The 19,182-nt window shown below is 46.5% G+C and overlaps 2 protein-coding genes across 2 annotated transcripts in view; one reads left to right on the top strand and one right to left on the bottom strand.

The window, feature by feature from the left end:
• The window catches only part of LOC311428313 (uncharacterized protein), a 290,619-nt gene that overhangs the window by 235,694 nt on the left and 35,743 nt on the right, over positions 1-19,182 (bottom strand). The gene's annotated exons all lie outside the window — the stretch shown is intronic.
• Positions 12,426-15,658, top strand: LOC311428334 (ATPase family AAA domain-containing protein 2-like). Its single transcript, XM_084539855.1, has 5 exons — positions 12,426-12,561; positions 13,708-13,867; positions 14,222-14,335; positions 14,432-14,581; positions 15,521-15,658. The coding sequence occupies exons 3-5, from the start codon at positions 14,263-14,265 to the stop codon at positions 15,541-15,543; spliced, it is 246 nt and encodes an 81-aa protein (XP_084395981.1). The 5' UTR covers positions 12,426-12,561; positions 13,708-13,867; positions 14,222-14,262; the 3' UTR covers positions 15,544-15,658.

Here is a 19,182-nt window from a genome sequence, read left to right as displayed (position 1 = left end):
GGTGAGCCGTTGGGACGGAACCCCCGTTGCCCGGGTTCCCCAAGCAACCGCCCCACTCTCCAGCCACCATGGCAGGTCCAGCAGCCGGCTCCCGCTCCTCCCGGGGCTGCGGCCCTGCTGGCGAGCCCAGCGCCCCAGAGCTCAGCCCAGCGCCCTTTTTCCCACAGAGGGTTTCCCCAGACGGCTTCCGCGGCTTGCGCAGACGCAAAACTCCCCCTTCGTCGTCCCAGCCGTGCCGCCAACGGTGGCTGCCTGGCTGCTGCCCTCCCTCCCCGGAGCGACGGCGCTGCCCTTGCAGCCCCCGCAGGTACCCACCCTCCCCTCCGTGCTGCCCCAGGCCACCGTCTGGCACGTGGTGCCGGGGGTCCAGGGGCAGGTGCTGCAGCTCCCCGCCGGGGTGCAGCTGCCACCTGGGGGGCACCTCCCAGCCCAGGGGCACCACCTGCAGCTTGGGCAGCTCCCCGCCGGGGGGCAGCTCCCTGCTGTGGGGCAGCTCCCCGCCGTGGGGCACCAGCTGCAGCTGGTGCAGCTCCCCGCTGTGGGGCAAAACCTGCAGCTGGTGCAGCTCCCAACCATGGGGCACCAGCTGCAGCTGGTGCAGCTCCCCGCCGGGGGGCAGCTCCCCCACACCGCTCCTCCCTGTGCCCCCGTCCATCAGTGGGGACAGCCCATGGTGACGGGGACACTGGTACCCCACCATGCGCTGGGGCTGGGGCCCAGGGCCGTGCTCCATGGGGAGCTCCTGCACCCCGCAGGCACCTGCCTGTTGCAGGCCCCCGCCCAGCGCAACCCCCCGCCACCCCTCGTCCCGGGGCCTCCGCTGCGGGGGCAGGCGCTCCCCACGCCCCGCACCCTGAGCAGCAGCCGGGGGCAGCTGCCGGAGCCCTGCTTGCACGCCGTGGGGCTCAGCGAGGACCAGGGGCCCCCGCTGCCCGGCCCCACTGCCCCCAAGCCTGCCCAGGCTCCAAGGACCGCCAGCACCCAGACGGCGACGCCTGACGGTGAGTTTGGGGCTGGCACAGCCGGCCGCTGGGCGCCCCACACCCAGGGGCCATGGGAAAGCTGACATCGCCCGTCTTGGGGGATTTTCTTGCTTCGTCCTCAGCGGCGACAGCCCCGCAGGTGCCTGAGGAGCCCCCGCAGCTGCCCGAGCTGGGCCCTGATGCCTTTGCCGAGGCCTTTCCAGAGCTGGCAGGGGACAGCCAGCAGCTGCAGCACATGCAGGACGAGCTCCTGGCCGACCTGGACATCCCCATCCCCGGCATGGAGGAGCTGCTCAGCTGGCTCGATGCCGTGGAGCCCCAGGACGCCTTCCCCGATTTGCCCAGCAGTCCTGCCCTCAGCCGCTTCCTCTCGCAGCTGCCCGACCTCTGCGAGGACATCGAGGAGCCGAGCACGCAGGGACTGGAAGCCACAGGAGCCCTCGGTGAGGTCCCCTCAACCCCTGGGCTGCGCCCCGAGAAGCTTGAGGGTGGGCTGTCGCTGCAGTCCCCCGTCGTGCCAGCAGTGAGCCCCCCGCTCAGCCCTGCAGCCAGTCCCCTGCCCAGTGCGCTTAGGAGCCCCCTACCCAGTCGACCCCTGAGTCCCCCCAGGAGCCTCCCTGACACCCAGCTCCTCAGTGCCCTTAGTAGACCCCTGCCCCAACCCCCCCAGCGTTCCCTCAAGACCCGCCCCAACCCCAAGGTCCCCAGTGCCCTTAGTAGACCCCAGCCCAAATCCCCCCCGAGTTCCCCCAAGAAACGCCCCAACCCCAAGGGCCGCAGTGCCCTTCGTAGACCCCAGCCCAAATCCCCCCCGAGTTCCCCCAAGAAACGCCCCAACCCCAAGGGCCGCACTGACCATAGGAGACCCCTGCCCAAACGCCCCCTGGGTCCCCTCAAGAGCCCCCCGCCTGCCCCTGCGTCCACCGGCACCAAGCGGGGGGCCAAGCGCCCTGCGCCCAGCAGCACCCCCGGGACAGCGCAGAGCTGCCAGCACAGGAGGCCGACGACAGAGAACCCCCCCGGCAAGGAGAGGAAGACGCTGCTGGGCCAGGCTGGCCAAGGCCGCAAGAGACCGTGCCAGGGGAAGACGGCTGGCAGCAGCACGGTGGCTGGCAGCAGCAGGGAAGCAGGCAGCAGCGGGCAGCAGCTGGCGATCAACAGCACCACGGCACCCAGCAAGAGAGCGCGAAGCCCGGGGGCTGCAGGGGGGCAAGGAGCAGCGGCGCCACCTCCCCGCAGAGCGCGGCTGCTGCCGGAGACTCCGAGTGGGGAGCCCCGTGCCGTGCGGCCCCAGGACAGGCTCTGTCCCCAGGCCAGCGGGGCCAGGACGCTGCAGCGCCAGCAGCCGGGGACAAAGACCCCCAGCGAGACTTTGCAGCCGCTGGGGGCCAGGGCCAAGGCGCTGGGGCCAGCGTGCCAGCTGGCCTGTGTGCAGCCGCAGCCCACCTCCAGCAGCCCCAGCAGCATGCCCAGCGCCCCGCCGACAGTGCCAGGCTCCAGCTACCCGTGACCGACCTCGGGCTTCTCCTCGACGGCCCCCGCAGCACCCAGGCAGGCACAGAGACCTCTGCAGGCACCTGCTCCAGCTTCAGCCACGCTCCTCAGCCCTTGCCCCTCTCGCTTGCCCTCTCCCCTCTCTCGTGCTGGAGCTAGGGGATGGGCTTGCCACTCTCAGGGATGGCAACAGCGCCAATGGCAAATGCGCGCGCGCCTCACCCAGGAAGGTGGCAATGGCAAGCTGGGGAGATGCTGGCAGCAGCTGGGCTGGGAAAGCTTGGCCATGGCAACTGCTGCTTGGGACACCAAAGGGCTGAGAGGCAAGACTTGCTTCTTCTTTCGGGGCATTGCTCTTCTTTCCTGCCTTCTGGATTAAATTCCTCTCCTTAGGTGGTCACTCAGCAAGGCCTCTGCCTGCAGAGCACTTCTTCTTGCACTGGCATGCCAAGGGGATAAGAACTGGGAGGTCTTTGGGATAGCAAATGATCAGTGGGATGGGAAGTGATGATGGGGATAGCAATTCATTGGAATGGGAAAAATGGGTTTTATTTGTATTAAATTTAAAATTTTTAATTTTCATTTAATTTATTGGTTTTCTTATTTATTTAATTAAATCCACTTTATTGACTGTGTTGTATGGTATGGCATTGTTTTATTATTATAAAATTATAAGTATTTAATAGTATTAAATATTTTTATATATTAATATCTTATAAACTATAAGTATCATTATTTATTATTTTGTTGGTTTTTATTCCTTTTCTACCCTATTAAACTCTCTTTATCACAACGCACTGGTTTGGACTTTATTTTTCCTTCCGAGTCATTCTGGATTTACTCCGGATGGGGGGACACTAGCGAACGCCTGTGTGCTTCAGATCCAAGGTCACCTTTGCCCTCATTCAAGATACATCTTTGCATCTGTTGTTGTGAAACAAAATTAACAACAGGAACAATAAAGTTACCTACTTGCTAGCAGCAGCTCTACATTTGCTGGGGTCTGCTCTGTGCATTTTGAAGACCATTCCATGCTCTTCAGCCCCTTCAGGAGGAAATGTATGGTTCTAGGAAAATGCGTCTTGACCTGATGCAAAGCTGTGACGCAGCCTGCAGCTGCTGCAAGCCCTGGCATTTTACCTGCAGCCCCTCCAACAACTCTGATGTTCCCTGCATCGACTTCAACCACTGCGGCAGGACCTGAGGCCCCTCAAAGCCTTGTCACACACCCTGCGGCCCCTCGAGCCCCTGGCATGGTCCCTGCAGCCCCTCCAGCCCCTGGCATGTTCCCTGCAGCCCCTCCAAGCCTGGCACAGGCCCTACAGCTGGCTCCGGGGACGACCCCGTTGCTGTCTCAGGCACCAATACACACAAGGGGAAGGAATGCATGCAGAAGTCATCTTGTTTCAGAAGGGCAGAAAGTCCTCCCAAGAAGAGGAAGGAGTAAGAGGAAGGCGAGGCAGCCTACCCCAAGGTAGGGCCATCCCAGGGCACAGGAGGCTGTTGGAAAGGAGAGCAGAGAGAAAAGCAGCAGGAAGCAGGTGATCCCCATCCCTGGGTGAGCTGCGAGCCATGGGACAAGATTGCAGCTGTCCTCCAGGCGAGCACATTGTCAGCTGGCTGCTGCGCTGCTGGGATAGCAGCTGCGGGAGCCTGGCAGCAGAGGGCAGGGAAGCCAAGCAGCTGGGATCCTTCTCTGGGGAAGGGGGCACTGAGAAAGAGCTTGCAAACAGGGCACAAGCCCTCAGCCTCTGGAGGCGGCGCCTGTCAGGCGTGAAGGAAAGGGATCCCTTCTGGGAAGATGCTGTGGGCTTGCTGAGGCTCGAAGAACAGACGGTGCTGGCTGCTACCAGCGTGCTGCAGCAGCGGCAAGACAGAGCCGTGGTGGTTTTCCTCAGCTGGGCAGCTGAGCTCCAGCACAAGCGCTCTCTCCCTGCCCCTCCTCCAACGCCAAGGGGAGAAAAGAGGCTGGCAAGGGCTCAAGGGCTGCCAGAAGGACAGGGAGATCACTCCACAAGGAGCGTCACGGGCAAAGCAGGCTCAGCACAGCCTGTTCCAGTCCAGCCCGGGGCCTGCTCCTGCGGGGGCTCTCCACAGGCCGCGGCCTCCTCCAGGCCACAGCCACCTACTCCACCGGGGGCTCCTCCACCCGCAGGGGGGCTGCAGCGTGGAGATCTGCTCCACGGGGGACCCATGGGCTGCAGGGGGACAGCCTGCTCCACCAGGGGCCTCTCCCTGCACAGGCCGCAGGGGAACTGCTGCTGTGAGCCTGGAGCACCTCCTGCCTCCTGCTGCACGGAGCTTGGGGGCTGCACAGAGCTTTCTCACTCCTCCCTGAGCCAGACGCTGCTGGGCAGCAGCTTTTGTTCCCTTTCTTAGATGCAAGATCTTCTTAAATTCAGTCCAGCCAAGTAGGAAAAGTAAATGTGGACAGCTGTATCTTGGCAAAGAAGATAGTAGGGAGCAAGGAGGTTCAGCAGTCAAGATGGAAGGTGATGCCATGAGGCTTACAGGCTAGTAATGTTCTAGTGAAACCCTGCCTTCCTAAAGAAACCTGCCTGACTACTTGATGTGAGTAACAGACTCTGTTCAGCTCTTTCCTAACATAGAAACGGTGCTGACTGCTTCTTCAGAGTAACAGAAGTTCGTGATACTACTGAAATAGTTGTGGTTCAGATGTAGATCTGATTTCTCGTAAGCACACTGAATTCACAACTGTTGATCCTCCAGAGGAGGCTTTGCAATTGAACACCTGGAGAATAGGTAAATTTCCCGCTGTTGTTCTCCTCTCCTCTTGTTTTGTTTTGTTTTGTTTTGTTTTGTTCCTAGTAGCATAGGCTTAAGACTCTGAAGAAACAGGCTGCTTTTTTTCATTTCCAGCACTGGCTGTTCCTCCTGAGCCCCGCCTTCTATTTTTGCAGTCATAGGATATGTGAATGTAAATTCGTGGAGAGAGGTAGAAAACTCTTTCAACTGGTGTTTTTTCGGCTATGTGGGGAGAACAAATAGAGTGGCTTTGAATATTCTGGCTCTTATTCAGAGCAGCATGTGGAGGGAGACAGATGCGTTTGCTTTTTTAGTGCAATGGCTTCAGAAGCAAGAGGGGAAAAAGCACTTTCTCTGGGAGCTGAAGAAGGTGTCCTAATCACAGGAGAGGTTTCTAAATGGCATATCTTTGCGAGGGTTCCTGTAGTCCGGAGGTTTTTGTTTGTTTGTTTGACGTTGGAAGGTTTTACTCTTAATATTCACGTCCTTCAGCAGAAGTGAGAAATGTGATTTTATTTTGTGCAGTGTCGTGGACCCTCCGAAATCTCCTGGGAATGATGAATACCTCGCCCAGTACCAATGTGATGACGGTGGAGACAAGGAGAAAGCAAGAAGATCAAAAGAACGTGACCTCATTTCAAAAGAAACTGTTTTGTACGGCAAAGAGTCTTGTGAGCCTGGTGAGAAATTGCGGCATACTTCCTCTCTCAAGTCTGACACTGAATGTAGCTCTAAAAACCTTTCCTCCTCAGCTCTTACAGAGAGATGCCAAGATACAAAGGACAAGACTAAAACCACTGAGAAAGAGCATTACCAAAGCAAGAGGGAACATGCTCCTAGTGAAGAGAAGGAGAGTCAAAAAGCAGGTCCTTCCAGCAAGAGAAGGATAAAGTTGAATACAAAGAATACAAACTTGAGCTCCTGATTGGCTTCATGCTGAACTCTGTGCTGTTCTTGTCCTAATCTTGGTCTCTCCATAGATAATATGGTTTAAATCCAAATAGAATCGTGCGATGAGGAAGATCTCACTGCAACAAATTCAACATCTAAAATCAAAGTTGACATTTTCCGTGATTTTCTTCCTGAGCAGAAGTGTGCGGTACTCCTTTTATATTAACGTAGAGATTATTTCAAACAGTCTTGAAGTGCTTGATGACTTAAGAGTCTGCAGATTTATTATCAAATCAAAAAAACCCCGACTTGGTAGACTATTTTTTTCCCAGTTTTGAATGACCACTAGGAAGAAGGTTATTCCGGCATCAAGAAAGTCATGTGGAATGTAACAAAATTTACTGAACCAGTAAGTAAAACTTATATTTTTCTATTTGTTCCATTGTTTCAACTCTTCTGACCCTTCTGGACGGCATAGATAACAGAGGGGAGATCGTGGTAATCGGAGCTACTAACAGACTGGATTCTCTAGATCCTGCTTTACGAAGACCAGGACGCTTTGGCAGACACTTCCTCTTCAACTTGCCAAATTAAGAGGTGAGAACTTAAATTCAACGTTAGTGCTACCATGGCAAAGTCCAACTTTATAGGAAAAAAAAAAAATATTGACAACTTGAACAAAAGAGTGATATGTGGAGACACTGCGTTGTTCCACGGAGGGCAAATCTGGTACTGGATATATATGGTCAGGATGATACCACCAAGTAGTTAGTTCTATAATCAAACCTTTCATTCCCAAAGTTGTACCTGTTTGCTTAATTATTTAGTCCACTTGGGTGTTTTCATCATGAAGTTGTGTTTTTGGTCTCAATCCTTCGCTTATGAATGAATAGGGGACGTGTTTGCATTTGATTGTGCCCCTGCTCAGTGGTAGTAGTTTGAGTCATAATTCTTTTCTTCTTTATAGTAATTGTAGCAATTGGAAGCATTGTGCCAGAAGTGCTTTCTGTGAATTTACTGACTGGAAAGCAAATGTGATGAAGTAATGAGACTGTCCCAATGAAAGCTTGCTAAGTTTTAGAGAAGTTTTTTGGACAGCAAAGAAATGTTTCTGGATAAATTTTTCATTACAGTATTTTCCTCTGGGTCCTTAGGTCTCGTAGTTTGGAAACTTGTTATTGAAGCTATAAATGCCTTTTCTTTCATTGTAGGTTCCTAGAAAAAGTTCAGTATAACAAATAAGAAATATTCAATTTCCTGGTTGACAATGCAGAGTGTATATTAAATAACTGTAAAATACTTGAAAGTTGAGCAAGTAAGAAAAGTGTATTAGTAGATGAGGGGTTTTGAGGGAGGACTGTTTTGTTTTTTGTTGTTTGTTTGTTTGCCTTTTGGTTTGTTTGTTTCTTGTTGGTATTTTTAAGGAAAACTTGGGACAAGCTAAAATGCAATGATTTTGCTTCCAGGCTAGAAAAGAAATTGTCAAGATTCATACTCGTGACTGGACCCCTCAGCCACCGGACATGTTGCTTGATGAACTAGCTGAGAAATGCATTGGTAAGACTGAAACAGAAACGGATTCTTGCTTGTGACCAAGTTGTAAAGAACCTTAGCTTGTACCAGGCAGTACCCATGCTCTTGTGCCTTGTTGCACAACTAGTCAACGAGGCAGCTGGCACGCCTTCATAGCAATCTGAGTGAGATCCTTTCATCTATTTACTCTTTGTTGTCGTTCCTCTTGTTGTCTGAGAACATTAAATGGTTCTGGGGCATCTTCCTCAAGAGTATAGTTTTTGATGAGGAGTCTGCTTCAGCTGCATAAGCGCAGGATATCAGGCAGTGAGCAACATGAAACATCCTTGCAGAGCGGTAGCACTTTGAATTCCCTGTTATGCTGTTTGGTTTTGGCATTACAAATTCTTTAAATGTTGCATATTGTAAACCTGGGCCTTGACTGATGTAACGTTTGATTTTTGTTTGTTAGGAGACTGTGGTGCAGATATCAAATCCCTCTGTACTGAAGCTGCGCTGTGCTCTCTACGCCGATGCTATCCTCAGATTTATGCAAGTAGGGAGAAGTTGCTACTAGACGTTAATTCTATTAAAATAAAAGCAAAGGACTTTTTCATGGCTATGAAGAAGGTTGTTCCAGCTTCAAACCGGATCAAGGCTTCACCCGTACAAGCACTATCACCCATTTTCAAGCCACTTTTTCAAAGATCAGTAGAGAATATTTTACAAGTTGTGCAGAAGATCTTCCCGCATGCACAGCTTGCACTAAAGGAGGACCGACAGCAAGGTATAACCACAGCATCCACATCTTTATAATTCTGCTAAAGCAAAAACTTGTGGTTTGTGCAATCAACTTATAGCTTTCAGACATAATGGTGGTAGAATTTTATTATTTGCATGTGCATGTCTTTCTTTTGGGCATGTCTGGAATATAACGCATAGGTTTTATTGTGGATTCGAAACTGAAATGCCAAATGGAAGCTCTGAATGACTCAATACACAGTAAAGGACGATGCGTTCTCTACTGAAGCATCCTGCTTCTGACGGCAGCTAAGATAATTAGCATTTGTAGAGGTTGACGTGAGGTTTGAAGTATAAGGCACCTATTTTTCTTTAAAAAATCAAAACTCAGATCTTTGGAGGGGAAGCATTTCTAGGTCAATGTTTCTAATTCCTTTCTGAAGAATGTCAGGACCAGGATACAAGTATAACTGGTCTAAGCTGAATATTGTTTTAGCTATCATTATTTTTAACCAGTCTCCTAATTTAAATGTTTGTGGATCGTACTATACACGTGAGATCAATTAGCATTGATATTTACTAGATGAATGGAATTCTGTGGCCATCACATCCTTTATCCCCATGCTTTCATTGTGGGAACCTCCTCCAGAAAGAAATGGTCTTGTTTGTTGTTTTCTTTTTAAGCTATTTAGCAACTGCAGAAATTGTTCGTAATCTCCTTTATTCTAAGGGGGAGAAAAAAATCACCAAGAGTAGCGTACCTTATACGTACACATCAGTGGGACTTAGTAGAGCTTTGTAGGGCCTTGTGCCATCTCCTTAGATCTGTGGTGGGCTGAACTCTAGGAAATAGCTTTCAGTGTGTGCTCTCAAATGAAGAAAGGGTTTTGGCACTGATTTAGAAGCTGTATTAATGGAAGAGAAAGAGACAAAGGCTATTCAGGAAAGTTAACAAACCTCTTTTGCCTTTCAGAGCATTTCAATCCTATTTTACAAGATGATATGTTTGACAGTGATGACGATGCATCCTTGGTTTCTGGAGATGAATTAAAAGATGGAATGCCTGACGGACCAGAGAAAAAATGCCTCTGTTTCAGCAGGTAAAGAAAGATAGATCCCTGTTATGTTTAAATTCTCAGGTCTGCTGAGTCTTTGTAAACAGTTCCAGCTGTTAAAAGTGCGAGGGGTGGTAGACGAAGGGGCAACATCAAGTTTGTGTGTTGAAGGGGTGCTTGGTATTCACAAGAAGAAAGGGTGGAGGGACTAAAGTTGTAACGAAGTTGCTCTGAATGACCAAACTGAAAAGCCCAGGCTTCTCTTCGTAAGCCAAAGTGATCTGTAGACTACCAGAACACGTTGACTTAATCCATGGCATTCTTTGAAAGACTCAAGACCACATAAATGTGCTGTCTGTCCTTTTAGCTAAAAATACCCCAACTTTATGGGTTTGTGTTGCCACCTTTTGCCCTTCTGTTTTCCAGGATTGTTAAACCAGTAGTGAATTATGTAGCAGAAAGAAAACTGAGAAATGGCTTGTTAAAACACCTTGAGAAAAAATTGAATGGTGTCTTTATTTGTTAAGCCACCAAGTTGTGTTAATCTTGTGATATTTTAGTATGGAAGTCATGCAAGCCCACAGTTGGAAAGTTAGATCATGTTGTCACAGCTGGATCAGTTATTTTTCTCAGTTTCTATTGCTGTGCTGTCCAGAAGATTTTCTGTGCTTTAGAGCAAGGCTAAGTCTCTAGCATCTTTGATTTAAGCCAGCAGAGGTACAGCCTGATTGTAGTGGGGAAACAAATGCTCCTCACAAATTTATTTCCTAGTAGTAAAGCAAGATTGCAGGGATATTAATTTGCTGTCTTGGTTTAGTAAAGAATAGGAAACACAAGGGAAGAAGATGAAACAAAGGGAAGAAGGTGAAACAATTGGAATGACTGAATAACTTAACTGGAAATCTTACATGTATTTAATGTACCGCTGCCATTTGGATTATTTGGGGAGGGAAAAGAAAGTCTATAGGAAAATTACTTGGAACATCTGTGTGTCTATTCAGCACCTCATTTATAAGCTTGTTTTCTTAACTCTTGTTCTAGGAGTGCTTTCTGCGAACCAACATCATGCCAGCCCCGTCTGCTAATAGTAGGAAAAGAAGGGTACGGCCAGGTTTCTTACGTGGCACCCGTGGTGTTGCACGCTTTGGAGAAGTTTCCCGTTCACACCCTGGACCTTTCTGTTCTGCTTACAAGCGTTGCATCGCCAGAAGAAATCTGCGGACAGGTACCTTTTTTCTTTTTCTTCTCATCGGATTCACTGACTGTATGTAAAGGATCAATCGAGTTGCAAGTAAGGTGACCAAAATTCATTGGTAATGGAGGTGGCCTTGTTTTAATGTGCTGGGATGTTCGCTTCTGTCTGAAAATCCCCTTTTCTTTTAGACAGCACCATAAACAATCCGGATGTTGTACATGTCCACATTTTCCATACCCAATTTTACAGTGAGGCTGTTGCTAGCAGCTCAGGAAGCTGGGCGGTGTTGCTAATAAACATGTCTTCGTGGAAAGAAATGCTGCTCATGTCACTGGGATCCAGAAAGTAGTTCTCATTGCCTCCTAAGACTGTGTGCTCCCGGTAGATGGCTCTGTATCAGACTGCATGTCGGCTACTTTTTGTAGGCTTCTTCTAAATTATATTAGTAAGGCAACCAAGGTTTGGGGCTTCTGTTTATTTTGTTTTCGCACGGACATACACAACTTGTGCTGTTGCAGTATGTGCAATTGTCCTGGTCAGATTTCTTCTGACAGTCTGCCATTCCATGCTATGTTGGGTAAACTGCTAATAATGCAATTTAGTAGAGAATTGAAACACTTTGATTAAAAAAAAATAAGTAAATCAGTTTCTTTCTTCATAGAGGCCAAAGCTTTCCAAGCTGGAAAGCTGAGTTCCAATTTCTGCTAAAGTAACTTTGGAATCGAATTCTAGTTGTATTCCTAAATAAACTGTAGTAAAAGTAGGTGCAGAACTTCATTGACTTCTGAGAGTTTACATTAAGGGAAGGTGCCCAAAACAGGACCACGCTGTTGTCATTCTGATGATTTGGTCTCAGTCATTGGGGGAAGAGAACGGGTCTTACCTAGACGTGTTTATTATCAACTGCTTTGAAAGTGCTTGAGTTCCCACAGAAGTTTTTGTACAGGCTGTAAATTCCTTCTAAAATAAGTAGTGAAATTCCTCACCTACCTTTTATTACTAGAACTTGAAAATGGAGGAAGACGTAGAGGTACTAGCTACTTCAGACACCTTTTGGTAGAGAAATAAAAACTCAGCAAAAAGCCCTCACTTGTCTGATGAAGCCTTTCTCTTCCCTCTATAGCCGTAAAGGTTCTAAGTAAAGGCTGCAGCAAGGCAAGTAAATACAAAGGAGGCGCTGTTGGATGTGGTGAAAGCCGTTACTTTATCAGTGTAGCGTACAATCCCTTCAGCGAGCTTTAATTCTACAGGTGATTCTTAAAGGTGATATTTGAATTTGCTGTGCCAGCCTGTGAAAATGTAGCGTTTTAAGGCCAGGAAGATAACTTTTTTCAGTTTGTGTTCTTCAGGTTATTCTTAATTTGAAAAGGTACTCGTCTTTTTGGAATAGAAGATGAGTTTTTTGTGGCTTTAAATCTGAAATGTCTTTCCTCCTTCTGCTTTAGATGCAAAAATTATTTAATAAGGAATTTGGAGAAGTGTGCAATATTGAGTTGCCTGGTAGGGCAGAGAGAGCAGCCTTTTTTTGAGGACCTAATTCTAAAGGAAGTGGCTAAGCCTCCCGTAAAGAAAAGAGGTGAGGAGGATATGAGAAGTACATCTAAAACTTTCCTATCGAAGTTACTAGCTCTTTGGGCTTTGCTTTGGTGGTCATTTTCTGTCAGTAATTTGTCGTATGCTTGTATTTGAGTACTGTAAATTGGCTAATTTTTCCTGATGAATTGAAGTTGATTGGACATTGGAAGTTGTGCCTGTAGCACCACCAGCTGAGCCTCAGAAGCCACAAGAGGAAGAAGTAGGGATGCTGGAGGAGGAAGAGGAGGATACCTTGCGTGACCTTAGAATTTTCTTGAGGGACGTTACTCACAGACTTGCCACTGACAGACGTTTCAGGGAATTTGCAAAGCCCGTTGACCCACAGAAGGTAAAGTAGTGCTGATCCGTGTGTGTCTGTAACTTCTCAGTGTTCGTACTTCTCAGCGTTTTGGGGAAGGTTCAACTTTGTTTTTAGGGCTGCACTGTAAGGATTTTGCAAGAAGCAGAGGCAGTGCTTTTACTTCTGCTGACTCTCAAATGTCTCTTATGGGATTATTCGCTTAAAGCCCTGGTTTCATTCTAAAAAGCCAGTCCAAATGCCAACACAGTTTGCTCGTGAAAAAGCTTTGATATGTAGGCGTGTCACAGCACTGAAAAGCACAGAGATCTTTCCTTACAATTACAAACAGTATTTACAGGACTACTTGAGTGAAGTCTGAAGCCCTTTCTTGGACTGTCAGTTCCTGTGGGAACAGGAATAGGAGCAGCAGTTTGTAAAAATAAGTTTTGACATCCTGTTCTCTGTTTCATCTGGAACTCCTCAATAGGAATCAACCATAAGTGCAGTGTGTTTTCTTTTTCCTCCAATTGGCTGCTTAGATGCCTTTTTCTCCTTAATTTATGAGATAAGCCTAAACTAGGGGCGTATATTTCAAAGACAGATGTAACTTGAATATACCTGCGGATCAGCAAAGTTGTCTTCATGTGGGCCTCCACTGGCTTTTCTTCCCCTTTTTTCCTAGGTTCTTGAGCTGTGAAAAATCTAGACAGATACATATGTCCTCATCTGAACTGGTCATTAGGCTCCTCTTCTGGTCTGAGGGAAGAAATGAGCACCTCAGGGCCCAGTTATCTCATTCTAAAGTAGATGCCTGCAATAGGTACTTCACAGGTGCAATTCATGCACCTTTTCCTCAATGTCGACAACAAAGAGAATGCCGGATGGCTTGCTCAGCTTTCACTGTTGTGATTTTCTGAAGCAAAGTGAAATGAATCTCCCACCCTCAGTGTTTCTTCTCTACCATGCACGTGCTTCTGACCTCCCTACTTCTTGTTGTCCTCTCGTGGCCGCTCTAATGAAAAATGAAAGAGCCCTTCCATTTTTGAGAAGCAAACTGGTTAATTTCAGCGTCTTCTGATGCATCGCAAATGTTCAGAGTTTTTAGGAAGTCGTTTATTTAAAGTCTTCAGAATAATTTTGGTAGACAGTGTGCAAGGTTAAGAAAACCTCTGAATGCTTGTATTTGATCTGCAGGTACCTGACTATGCCACAAGGATTAAAGAGCCGATGGATCTTTCAACAGTTCTGACTCAAATTGACTCGCGCCAGTACCTCGCTGCTGGAGACTAGCTGAAGGACATCGATCTAATCTGTAACAATGCCTTAGAGTACTACCCGGATCAAAGATCTACAGGTGAGGATGTGCTTTTAGGCCTAGTTTAAAAAATCTGTCAAACATATAGATGGATAAATGCTGTGTGCAGACAATAGACTTTGGATGGATTAGATGATTTTGGACGTCCACAGAGAACATCTCTTACCACATTGTAAATATGTTATCATTTTGCTACTTGGGCATGGAATTGTGATATAAGTGTTCCCAAGGAACTAGTGCTTTTGTTTTAATTAACTTCGATGTTGTTATGCTGAAAATATTCACTGAGAGAACCTTTCGGAACCAACCTATGAAGAAAGCAATTTTCTTCTGTGATCAAAAGAGTTTCATTGGTTGGTAGACAACATTCAGTTAAAGTGTGTAAAATTTCAGATAGTCACAGCGCCTATGTTTTGCAAGACACTGCATATTCAATGGTGAGGAACGAACTGGATACAGAGTTTAGACGACTTTGTGAACAAATTAAAGAATCTCGTGAGAAAAGAGGTACGTGCTTTAACGCTAAGGATTTGAAGACTTGTCTCTGCATTTGTAACTGAAAATGCACGACGAAGATCTTTGGTATCTATTCTTTCTTGCAAGGTCGCACCTCTGCAGTGTGTGCTCCATGCGACAACTCCAAGTCACCACAGCAGAACCCTGCTACTGAAGACGAGAAACCAGATGAAGAGAGTAATGAAAATGAGGAGATGCCAGCGGCACCTGTAGATGCCAGTACACCCATTTCTAATGGCAAGTTGCATTTTATTCAGCTGCTCTTGTCGTTCATACCTTCTCTGTTCTTGAGGCGCAACAGGTGTCTCTGATGCCTGGCTCTTTATGCAGAGGTATTTTGTTTTCAAATTGACTTCCAAATGGGAGAGAGAAATCCAGAGGTCATTCATTCAATATAGCGATGAATTAAAGTTCAAGGAAAGTTGGTTCATTTGATGTACTCTTACTGGAACTTCATTTTGTAAACAGAACGACCCCCCACTCAAGGATATCACAGCTTCCCTCCCGTACTAAAAATGATAGTGCTCACCCTTGTAGGAGCAGCAATGTGAAGAAGGTCAAGGGCAGTAAGAAGGGTTCGAAGCTTTGATATAACAAGCCTTTCACTTTTTTTGACAGAGCTCCTAATAAGCATCTTTAGCAAGGCCTGGAGATGGGAGAAAAACTCAAACTAGATTTTAATTCTAGGATGTATAATGTCAAGCTTGACTGTTCCTCTGAACAGTCAATTGAATTAAATTTTTTTTTAATTTAAATTAATTAGTTTATTTTTTTTAATTTAAATTCAACTGAATTTAAAGTTTTGAATTTAAATTCCAATTGAATTTATTGAAAAAAATTCCAATTGAATTTAATGTTTTGTTGTTGTTGTTGTTTTTCACGAAACACTAAGTTTATGTGAAAGGTTTTGCTGCAATATCTTTTTGCCAAGGATATTAAGCTTAAGTTATCCACAAGAAAATGGTGGGGAGAGGGAAGCTTTAGTTTTGAAAGCTTTTTTTTTTTTTTTTTTTCTCTCCAGGTTTTTCTTGAGCACAGCAGTGTTTCAGTGTCTGCCTGCCATTAGTTGCCCCACTACCAAGTCAGGAGGGTCAATTAAACTTGCGTGAGGCAGAATTTCTTTATCTGAATCTACGTGGTTCACATAAATATATTCTTGTTTCCTTCTTTCCCTAGGATTATTCTTCTCCCAGTATTGAATGTTTCAATGGACACCGTTTAAGATCAATGAGCAAAAGCATCCTGCGGTGTTCAGTCTCCAGCTTTGAAGAAAGTATGGCGATACTGAGGGGAAATGTCAAGAGAAGATGCTTTTCAAGGTACTGTATTTCTATATGTTCAATCTCTGTTCGATTTGTAGATTGAAAAGCAAGAGAGAAAGCATGTGCAGTGAGTTGTGGCCTGATAAACCTCCGGCTAAAATCAGCAGAGGCCTATGAGCATGCTGATGGCGTACCAGTACCTTAAAACTAGAATCCCTCTTCTCAGTGAAAGTCTTCCGCTTTTCTAAAAAAACTGTTTTTTTTCCCAACCCCTTTGAGGTGTTGTTGTGGTTTAACCCGGCCGGCAGCTAAACACCACACAGCCCTTCTGCAACCCTCCCACCTCCCTCTCTGGGATGGGGGAGAGAAACGGGACAGTGAAGCCCGCGAGTTGAGATAAAGGCAGTTTATTAAGACAGGAAAATAATAATAATGATGATGATGATGATGATAGTACTGCTACTAGTAATGTGTACAAAACAAGTGATGTACAATGCAGTTGCTCACTACCCGCTGACCAGTGCCCAGCGTAACCCCTAGCAGCCCGGCTGCCCTGCCCTATCCATGGTGCAGCGTGTTGCCATAAGGCATAGAATTCTTTGGCCAGTTGGGGTCGGCCATCCTGAGTCTGTCCCCTCGCAGCTGTTGCTGTGCGCCGATTCTGATCGCCAGTAGGACAGTGAGACACCGAAAGGTCCTTGGCTTGTTGTAAGTACTGCTCTGCAGCAATTGAAACATCGGGGTGGTATCAGCACTCTTCTAAACATCCTTTCACACATTCTAAGCCAAAACATAGCAACCTACCCGCTACTAGGAGGAGAACTAACGCTGTCCTAACTGAAACCAGGACATGTATCTTTTCCACTTGGGTGCTATTGCTCATAATTTTGAGAATTCAACATGAGCAAGCTAGGAAATGTGGGTACATACAGAACCGCGTGTATATGGCACGCAACAGACTTGGGATGTGGATCCTGCGTGAGGCCTACAGGCTTCTCTTTGTATACCATGGAGCACTGGCTTGTAAACATGGTGAAATTTCCCATCCTTGATGGGTCTAATACAACAAGTCTTTTCTCCCTTCTCTGCCCTGTCCTCTTTCTTAATGTAGGCAGTTGAGAAAGCCAAAATTGGAACGAAAAAAAGAATATAACACAGGTAAGTGGCTGTAAGTCCCCGGGATACCTATTTGCGCTGGTTACTGAAGAGGATGGCACTTGGTCACTCCATGGCTTTCATTTGGCCCCAAAGCCTTCTGTAGTCAGCTGAATTCACTCCTCAGTGACTTTTCTGTGAAGAGAGGTAGGTGCAAATAGGAGATTTTATGAATTCCTTGGGGAGGGAGCAGTGTGAATTGCAGCTTGGTAGGCACAAAGCAAACTCTTCTAATTGTGCAAAGTAAATCGATACTTGATAACTTCAAACTTAGTTTTATAGTTGGCAACCACAAAAGTAAACCTTAGCTGTGATCCTAGCAGCACAGTGGTGTAGCTCTTCCCTTCCCCTTGTCCTCTTGGCTTTTTTAATGACAGTGCAAGCAACAAACCTGTGCCAAAGGGTGCTGTATGGCAAACAATGGGCAGGCTTTTTTCTAAAAAGCACGAGTTTGAGTTATGTGGTGTTTGGGTGTTTCTCTTGAAACGATTCTTCCCTCCTTGAGCTGTTAGATCCTAATGCAGGAAATGGAAGTGCTGCATGCATAAACAGAGTAATCAAACATACACCTCTTAGGAAGAGGCTTGCAATGTCCTAGTGTTTGTTTTGAGCACTGTTAGATACAGTTTGACATGAATGGAGTGAAAACACCTTAGAGAAAGGTGTTGATTGTTCTCACTTTTCCAAGACAGAAATAACTGGAGTAGATTTCCCTCCTGCGTGGAAGAAAAGTTGCACGTTTGTTTTTGTCTGGCTAGCTTTCAGTCTCTTTAAAAATTTCCCTACAGGTCCCAGTTTTAAGTAGACAGTTTAAACGTGCAGAGCGATAAAGAAGTGGAATGCAGTGGTTGTGACACCAACTTCTGACCTGAAATGTAAAGAAAACTCAATCCACTTCAGGGTGCCTTTTTTGTTTGTCTGTTTCCATTTTACAAGAGCAACGGTGAAATAAGGAGAATCCCATCTTCACTGTTTCAAAATCCTTTGTTTCTGCGTTTCAGTCACCAGAACATTGAGGAGTAGAGCTGGTGCAAAAACTGTGAGACGAGTCCACGGAGAAAACAGGGACTTGGAGCTGCGCCGCAGCTGTAGAGTCGGACACAGTCGGTACTCGACTACTAACCCGTCCATTCTATTTGACAAACTTATGACAAAGTAAGTCATCTTTTCTTGCAGACCTCTTAGAATGATCTTTCTTAGCAAGCCTTTGCACTATGGCATGATGTTGGCCTCGACTTGCTCTTTAGTTTGACAGCAAAGAGGTAGGGCTGCTCCTGGCATTTCCTTCCTGTTTACAGGGAGACACCGTTACCTGGCTAGATAAACAGATTGTCTTGAAGGTGCTATTTCAGCATATAAGAATTGATTTAAAAAACAACAACAACAAAAGTGCTTCATGGCTTGCTAGTTTTGTAATCTCACATTTCTCCAGGAATACTTGATTTGCTGCATTTCACCATTACACTCGTCAGCACCGCTGATTCTGGTTTACCACTATTTGCATTGCAAATCTCCTTGTCCAAAGCTTAAACTGATGTATGCACTGCTTGAAAACAAAACCTGAAGTTGCAGAGCGGTAGACTCAAGTCATTATGTTAGCAGCTGTGTAACCATACTGCTTTCCAAGCATAAGATGTACAGCTTATTTTGTTTCTATGAAGAGTTTAAATGGCTCCCGTTAAGCAAAGATGTCCCCACAGTGATACTTACTATTAAGCAAGGATTCCACCTCCTTTGGCTGAGGTCTGCTCCCTTACTCACATTGGAGCATTCATCCAAGTAGCCTGCAATTCCACACTCTCGGGGGAAAGTCCATAGAATAGAAAAGGTTCCTCCAGTCTCTTCCTCAGCCTTTTTTTGAAGCATGCAATAAAGCAAAACATTCACAGGCTGCCCTTCCATGCAAAACAAGGCAAATTAGTAAGACAGGAGCCACAAAACTGATTGTCCTTTAAAGTTAAAATGAGATTTGAAATAGATCGAGTTAGCAAGTGTTGTAAGTCTGTAGCTAAGTCTGGTTTTGCCAATGCAGCACAATTCCCTATCACGTAGCCAGAGCTGCTTCTGTAGCTCCAAGAAGCAAAACTGCTTTGACAAAATACTGTGTCATCAAAGCATTCGTTGGCTCGGTAGGCACGGCTCAGGTTCAACAAGTTTGTGAAAAAATGAGTACTAAATGAGTAAAAACACAGATGATTTAAAAAAAAATCAACAAGAAGCATCAAATCAAAAGAGATGTCCCTTATACCATTATGAGCAGAGAAGTCAACAGAACACAAGAGTAACCCTGTAAAAGGTTCTTCTTTTTTTTTTTTTTTAATTACGCTTAAAGCTATACATTCACATCCATATTAAGAAATTATTGAAATTATTTGATTTTCAAAATGCTGAAGATCATTATCTTCCCAGCAACAGGAAACA

This window comes from Aythya ferina (assembly GCF_964211825.1).
Source record: "Aythya ferina genome assembly, contig: HAP1_SCAFFOLD_42, whole genome shotgun sequence".
Taxonomy (NCBI): Eukaryota; Metazoa; Chordata; class Aves; order Anseriformes; family Anatidae; genus Aythya; species Aythya ferina.
Note: the sequence above shows the minus strand (reverse complement) of the source record. Positions and strands in the feature narration are given on the sequence as shown.

What these genes read in the sequence shown, in the direction of transcription:
- LOC311428334 (XM_084539855.1), top strand. Translation starts at nt 14,263, where the DNA reads ATGGTGAGGAACGAACTGGATACAGAGTTTAGACGACTTTGTGAACAA. An exon ending in AGAATCTCGTGAGAAAAGAG is followed by an intron (nt 14,336 to 14,431) that starts GTACGTGCTTTA and finishes CTTTCTTGCAAG; the next exon opens with GTCGCACCTCTGCAGTGTGT. An exon ending in CAGTACACCCATTTCTAATG is followed by an intron (nt 14,582 to 15,520) that starts GCAAGTTGCATT and finishes TTCTTTCCCTAG; the next exon opens with GATTATTCTTCTCCCAGTAT.